Source organism: Mizuhopecten yessoensis, unplaced genomic scaffold, assembly GCF_002113885.1.
Source record: "Mizuhopecten yessoensis strain PY_sf001 unplaced genomic scaffold, ASM211388v2 scaffold1181, whole genome shotgun sequence".
In the NCBI taxonomy this organism is placed as follows: domain Eukaryota; kingdom Metazoa; phylum Mollusca; class Bivalvia; order Pectinida; family Pectinidae; genus Mizuhopecten; species Mizuhopecten yessoensis.
The window spans coordinates 47,511-54,868 of record NW_018403918.1 but is presented as its reverse complement, the minus strand read 5'-3'; the positions used below and the strand labels follow the sequence as shown (position 1 = coordinate 54,868).

Below are 7,358 nucleotides of genomic sequence, written 5' to 3'. Positions count from 1 at the left end.
CATTTCATTATAGTAAATGGTGACAATACTGTGTGTTCTCTCTACATGCATTAAGTTTTCAAAAACTTAATAGGTCTGGTGTTTAGAAATTCATTATTACTTTCTTATAAGCTACATAAGTAGCATACATGTATATTTCTCCATCTGTTTTGAACTGTTAACCTAGAACTAGTAGTTACCTCCCTTGTACGATATGTTTCTAATATTACCCAGGATGCTGGAGGCGTACCGGAGAAAAAATACAAAGATTTCCTTGACATTCTACTGATGGCTCGAGATGAGAACGGAAAGGGACTCACTAGGGAGGAGATCCGAAATGAGGTCGACACATTCCTGTTTGCAGGTGAATTTAACTGTGTATCTTACTAAGGAAAAGCAGTATTAACAAGTGCAGCAATATACAGCCTTGTCCAACTTGAATTTTCATACTGTAAGCTTACCAACTGTAAACATAAATAGTTGTATCACATTGTCATACATATATTGATGGCATGTTCACAAAATATGGTATTTTTGAGGTCACATTGGTCGTTACCAAAAAAGAACATTATGACTTCTACCGATGAACTCAATGGCCTAGATTGATGATACAATTGGCTTGTAACTTGCCAGTATGGTGTGGTGCAAACTTGTAAACGCAAATAACTTTGACCTGCTTTCAGGATCACAGTTGTCATGTTTTGTGCCTAGTAGTTTTCTGGAACTGAGGCCTAAACATTTTGCTAAATGATATGACCTTGACTAATATTTACAGTCACAGGGATCACATATGACAAAAAAAACTTTCAATAATTCCTTGTGATGAGCTGAAATTCGTTTATTCAAAATATTTGGCACTAGCTTGCTAAGATGTATAAATTGCTAAAAAAATAGGTGAATATGTTATACTTTTTGTATACATTAAAGGTCACAGTGGTCAGATTTGTTACGATTTCTCAAATGACTTATTGTTGGACACTCAGAAGGCCAAGAGTCATGATATTTTGCCAGTAACGTGCTATTTTGGAGTTTAAAAATCGCAAAGAGAAGTTATATTGATTTACTTTCAAGATCATATAGATAAGTAAAATGTGTTAAAATCTTTTAAAACATCTGTTAAGTAAGGAAGAAACATAGCTTCATGTTATTTGACCTGTAGCAAATGAATAAGTTTATTTCATTACAAGGTCACGACGCGACAGCCAGCGCCATCTCGTGGATACTATATACTTTAGCCACACACCCAGAACACCAGACCAAAGTCCAGGAGGAGATTGACCGTGTCCTTGCTGGTAGGGAGTCTGACCGGCTCGAGTGGTCAGTTCCTTTTTATAACTGCCATTTAAGACTCATACAGTTGTTATAAGAGTAGCTCTCAGTATTAGATATTGTAACGTAACATAAATTATTGTCACTGTTCACCTAACTGAAATACTGAGACTGATCACATGACTCATACTGAGACTGATCACATGACCCATAATGAGCCTGATCACATGACTCATGCTGTGACTGATCACATGACTCATACTGAGACTGATCGCATGACTCATACTGAGACTGATCACAAGACTCATACTGAGTCTGATCACATGACACCGATGGAGTCTGATCACATGACTCAAATGGAGTCTGATCACATGACTAATACTGAGACTGATCACATGACTATTATAAGACTGATCACATGACTCAAACTGAGAATGATCAAATGACTCAAAATGAGAATGATCACAAGACTCATACTGAGTCTGATCACATGACTCATATGGAGACTGATCATATGACTCATACAGAGACTGATCACATGACTCATACAGAGACTGATCGCATGACTCATAGAGACTGATCACATGACTCATAGAGACTGATCACATATGACTCAAACAGAGACTGATCGCATGACTCATTGGATCATATTATTATATTAAACATATATTTTAAAAAATCACCACATATTTTGTTACACAGAGAAAGGAGAGGTAACTTACTTATAATGAAATGTACGTTTTATAACTGTGGTGGATCCAGATGATCAGTAATTGTGTGACGTGTATGTCTCAACAACGTCTAATTGATCAATGCTTATCAAAATAGTCTCATTTTTTTCTTAAATTGTTAAACACAGTTGATAAAATTTAGCCATTGAACAGAAGGACTTATCTAAGATTGTGTTGTACGTACTAGGGATGACATGCCAAAGTTGGAGTACCTGACCATGTGTATCAATGAAGGGATGAGACTGTACACTCCTGTGCCCATTATACATCGACAGAGTACAAAAGAGTTCACCATTGACGGCAAGAAGTTCCCTCCAGGAACTTACATGTCAATTGGTGTATACTCTGTACATCACAACCCGACAGTGTGGGAAAACCCCCACCAGTTCATACCCCAGAGATTCTCCAAGGAAAACACGGCTAAGGCTGACTCGTTCTCCTTCATTCCTTTCTCAGCTGGTCCGAGGTAGTTATTCAGGATTCAGTGTATGCAATGTTAGGAAATTTACAATATCATTTATCACAATGTTTTCAGATGAATTTTCTGTGATGAAGTATGAAGGTTAACCAATTTAAGAGATTATTTTCATCTCACTGAAAAGTCAATCATAGATGATTTGATCTTATTGAAAAGTAAGTTACCATTATTTATGTCAGAAACAGGACACATGTTTAGTGTCTGATCCTTGCTTCTCCTGGCACATCACATTGCTGACAATATGATGATGATGATGATGATGATGCTTACTGTTTTACTTCCAAAAAATGCATAACAATCACTTTTAATTTCCTGCATTAATCCTTTTTCTTTTCAGAAACTGTATTGGCCAGACTTTTGCAATGAATGAGGAGAAGGTGACTATTGCTAGGATACTGCACAAGTAAGTAGTATTACCCACAAGTAAGTAGTATTACCAACAAGTAAGTAACCCGCAATTAAGTAGTATTACCCTAGTACAAGTATTACCCTGTGTAGGACAGTTTGTATTGTCACTGTCACATAAATGATTCCTCCTTTACATGATCCTATAAGTTGTCTGTCCATTTAATTTTGCTTTATTTGTATGATCAATTAAGTGTTATTGTCACCTAATTTGCTACCTGAAATTAAAGACTTCCCACCCTTCGTAATACACATGTTCAAGAAGGTTGAATATGAGGCGCATGGAATGCAGATTGATGTGTTTTGTTTACCGACCTCACCTGTGCATATCACGTGCTAATAGTAGTTCACAAGCTCTTGGTCGCTACGACTTTTGTTGTCGGGTGAGTCACGCTCTGTGAGATAAATCATTTCACAAATGCAATTACAATAACTCTGTTAAAATAGTGTTTTGTAAAATATCAAGATCCCTACATAATGCAAGTGCATGTGTGTGGATATGATAACGGAATACCATGCGATAGCCTATGGTTACATATGTACCTGACATGTAAATAAACCATGCGTAAGCGGGCTATAGAATGATGTCCAAAGTATAGATGATTGAGAGTAATTTTGTTCCATAAAAGAACAGCAAATTGCCAATTTAATATAGTATTATTTTTTTTTAAACTTTAATGTCGTTTTTTGGTATAGTAAAGAAAAAAACTGTCCTTGTATAAATTCTATCCCTCTGCAAAAAGTTCTGATTTTTTTCAAGGTAGACAACTCTCATCAGGATCAAAATTACTGTAAAATGTACAATTTGAACAATGCCACACACTAAAAATGTGAAAGTGTTAAAATGTGACAAAAATTCAATTTTTCTGTATTTAAAAAAAAAAATCCCCAGTTTATCGGAATGCTTAGATTTTCATAAAATCATCTCTACATAGTGACATAACCATTATGTGAAACTTTCATTGAATTCTGGTGGCTAATTGTGAAAGGGTGGAGCCTCCTTAAAATTGCTCCTCCATTGGTACCTGTAGGTCATTAAAATTGTCTCCCCATTGTTAGATAAGTAAAATTGTCTACTCCAATACTAAGATCATTAAAGTTGTCTCCCTTTACTAAGATAATTAAAGTTGTCTCCTCTTTGGTGTAAGCATTAATACTGTCTCCCAGATTTTGATATAATCGTTGAAGTTGTCTGCTCCTTTACTAAATCATTAAATTAAAATTGCTATAGTGTAAAATTATGAAAGATGTCTCCTACTTTGATACGATCCCTATTAAAATTTTCCCCCTTTGCTAGATCATGGAAGTTGTATGCTCATTTGCTAAGATCATTAAATTCTGTCCTTTTTTCCAATAGGTATACACTAGAAGCTGATCCCAAGGTGGAAGTGAAGCTGAAGGCTGCAGCAGTGATGAGATCATTAAATGGTGTCTACCTCTTCAACAAACCTCGACACTGATTGTACCAATGCTTGAATATAAATTGATCAAGACCATGCTAATGATTTAAAGCGATACTAAATGTGCTATAAGAAACTCTGTCACGTGACAGAACAAGCTTTGTCATGTGACCTGAGAAACTCTGTCACGTGACAGAACAAGCTTTGTCATGAGACCTGAGAAACTCTGTCACGTGACAGAGCAAGCTTTGTCATGTGACCTGAGAAACTCTGTCAAGTGACAGAACAAGCTTTGTCATGTGACCTGAGAAACTCTGTCACGTGACAGAACAAGCTTTTTCATGTGACCTGAGAAACTATGTCATGTAACAACAAAAACCAGAATTCAGTTAGATTTAAACCATTAACCATGATATATGTTACAATCATTTATTGTATAATCTGATTACCCTTATCCAAGTTTTATTGGGACCTATGTCACACTTGTTGTCTCAAGTGACCTATTGCAATCGCCTTTTGTCCAGTGTCGTGCGTTGTCCGTCTGTAAACAATTTACATTTTCGACTGAAAGTTAGGGTCAACGCCTATGGAGATTTAACATTAGCATCGGCCCCTGCTTGGAATTTCAAAACAAGATAAATCCAAAAAGGTATGGGTATAGTAAGCTTAAATCAGGAACAGTTAGTTTCAGAACCCATTTTATGATAAATGGGACCTCATTGACTTACACCTGTGTGGGTGTTAAAGGTGTGGTAATACAATTCTTCCTAGAGCATTTAAATGACATAATTACTACAAAACTATATCATCATCGTGTGCAACATATTCCAACTGTTATTTTGATACCAAACATAACATTATTTCAAGAAAGAATTGTTCATTTTATTGAAGATTAAAACAGAAAAGTATGCTAAACTTTATTACTAATGAGAAAATTTCCATTTTTGACACGTTAATTTAAATAGTTCTAAAACTAGTCTATTTTTCATACTTGATTAAAAGTTGGCTACCAATAATATCTTTCAACATCAGGAATTTAGAAAAAATAACAACTGGTAAATTTGTCATTATAACACTATTGATTCAAAAAAAGAAAGACGGAGCTTTCTTTCCACTTTTTCTTTAACTTGTGTTTCTTCATGACCAAAAGTCCTTGGGTCTTTCTTTTGGCAAGTAGGTTGTTCATGTGCATGGATTTAAGTTTTGTAAACGTTGATGACCTTGACCTTCGTTCAAGGTCACAAAAATCAAATATGCATAAAACATTTTTGTATGGGAAGTCAGACAAGGATATCTTTCCTTGCTTTATTTGTTTAGTTAACGATATAAATGAATATAATACTCCTTCATATTTTGTTTAATCAATGGCAATAAGCAAAACAATAACAATAATAACTAGAACTGTAAGCCAAAGACTAACTAATATCCCCTCTCCTATATAAACCAGAACTGTAAGCTTAAGGCTAACTAAGGCAAAGCATTGCAAAGCAACCCATACTCTCCCAACAGTAATTATTTAAGTATATATGTCACTGACATACTTCCTGTACTCCCTCTCTATGCCAAAACATACTTCCTTTAAAATTTCAAAATTCTTCTTCTAATGATCCAGATACATGGTAGAATCAAATACTCTTCATAGATGGAAGGGTCTTAAGGTGCTTTACCAAAATTCAGCTGACTGACAGAACCACTATTTGTACATACAATGTAGTACAGGTACAACCTAGATCTTTCACACTACTTTTGCATTACATATAATTCAAGTTACTTTTGTTACAGAATGATTTCTTTTTCATTTGGCAACATCGATAACATCAGATTTTACATAACTCAGGTGACCGTTAAGGCCCATGGGCCTCTTGTTGTAATTTATGGTCTAATTATGTAATACATGTACACAGATTTCCTGATGACATGCAGTAAAAGTACAAATAAGGGTTCATTGTGTATGTACCTCAAACCGTACAGATAATGGCTCAGTGTAAGTACCTTAGTACAAATAAGGCTTCCTTGTGTATGTAACTAAAACAGTACAGATACTGGCTCAATGTAAGTACCTTAGTACAAATAAGGGTTCCTTGTGTATGTACCTATAACAATACAGATACTGACTCAATGTAAGTACCTTAGTACAAATAAGGGTTTATTGTGTATGTACCTAAAACAAGTACAGATACTGACTCAATGTAAGTACCTTAGTACCAATAAGGGTTCATTGTGTATGTAACTATACAGTACGGATACTGGCTCAATGTAAGTACCTCAGTACAAATAAGGGTGCATTGAGTATGTACCTGAATAATACAGATACTGGCTCAATGTAAGTACCTTAGGTCAAATAAGGGTTCCTTGTGTATGTACCTAAAACAGTACATATACTGACTCAATGTAAGTACCTTAGTACAAATAAGGGTTCCTTGTGTATGTACCTAAAACAGGACAGATACTGGCTCAATGTAAGTACCTTAGTACAAATAAGGGTTCCTTGTGTATGTACCTAAAACAATACATATACTGGCTCAATGTAAGTACCTTAGTACAAATAAGGATTTATTGTGTATGTACCAAAAAACAGGACAGATACTGACCCAATGTAAGTACCTTAGTGCAAATAAGGGTTCCTTGTGTTTGTACCTAAAACAGTACAGATACTGACTCAATGTAAGTACCTTAGTACAAATAAGGGTTCATTGTGTATGTACCTAAAACAGGACAGATACTGACCCAATGTAAGTACCTTAGTGCAAATAAGGGTTCATTGTGTATGTACCTAAAACAGGACAGATATTGACCCAATGTAAGTACCTTAGTACAAATAAGGGTTCCTTGTGTATGTACCTATAACAGTACAGATACTGACACAATGTAAGTACCTTAGTACAAATAAGGGTTCCTTGTGTATGTACCTTAAACAGTACAGATGCTGGCTCAATGTAAGTACCTTAGTACAAATAAGGGTTCCTTGTGTATGTACCTAAAACAATACAGATAGTGGCTCAATGTAAGTACCTTAGTACAAATAAGGGTTCATTGTGTATGTACCTAAAACAGGACAGATACTGACTCAATGTAAGTACCTTAGTACAAATAAGG

The 7,358-nt window shown here is 35.3% G+C and overlaps 1 protein-coding gene across 1 annotated transcript; it reads left to right on the top strand.

Moving 5' to 3' along the window:
- The first annotated feature begins 213 nt into the window (after positions 1-213).
- On the top strand, positions 214-4,818 carry LOC110458210 (cytochrome P450 4F5-like). Its single transcript, XM_021509822.1, has 5 exons — positions 214-343; positions 1,167-1,296; positions 2,167-2,445; positions 2,795-2,860; positions 4,220-4,818. The coding sequence occupies exons 1-5, from the start codon at positions 268-270 to the stop codon at positions 4,320-4,322; spliced, it is 654 nt and encodes a 217-aa protein (XP_021365497.1). The 5' UTR covers positions 214-267; the 3' UTR covers positions 4,323-4,818.
- The last annotated feature ends 2,540 nt before the right edge of the window (positions 4,819-7,358 follow it).

What these genes read in the sequence shown, in the direction of transcription:
- LOC110458210 (XM_021509822.1), top strand. Translation starts at nt 268, where the DNA reads ATGGCTCGAGATGAGAACGGAAAGGGACTCACTAGGGAGGAGATCCGA. An exon ending in GAGTCTGACCGGCTCGAGTG is followed by an intron (nt 1,297 to 2,166) that starts GTCAGTTCCTTT and finishes TGTACGTACTAG; the next exon opens with GGATGACATGCCAAAGTTGG. An exon ending in CCTTTCTCAGCTGGTCCGAG is followed by an intron (nt 2,446 to 2,794) that starts GTAGTTATTCAG and finishes TTTTCTTTTCAG; the next exon opens with AAACTGTATTGGCCAGACTT.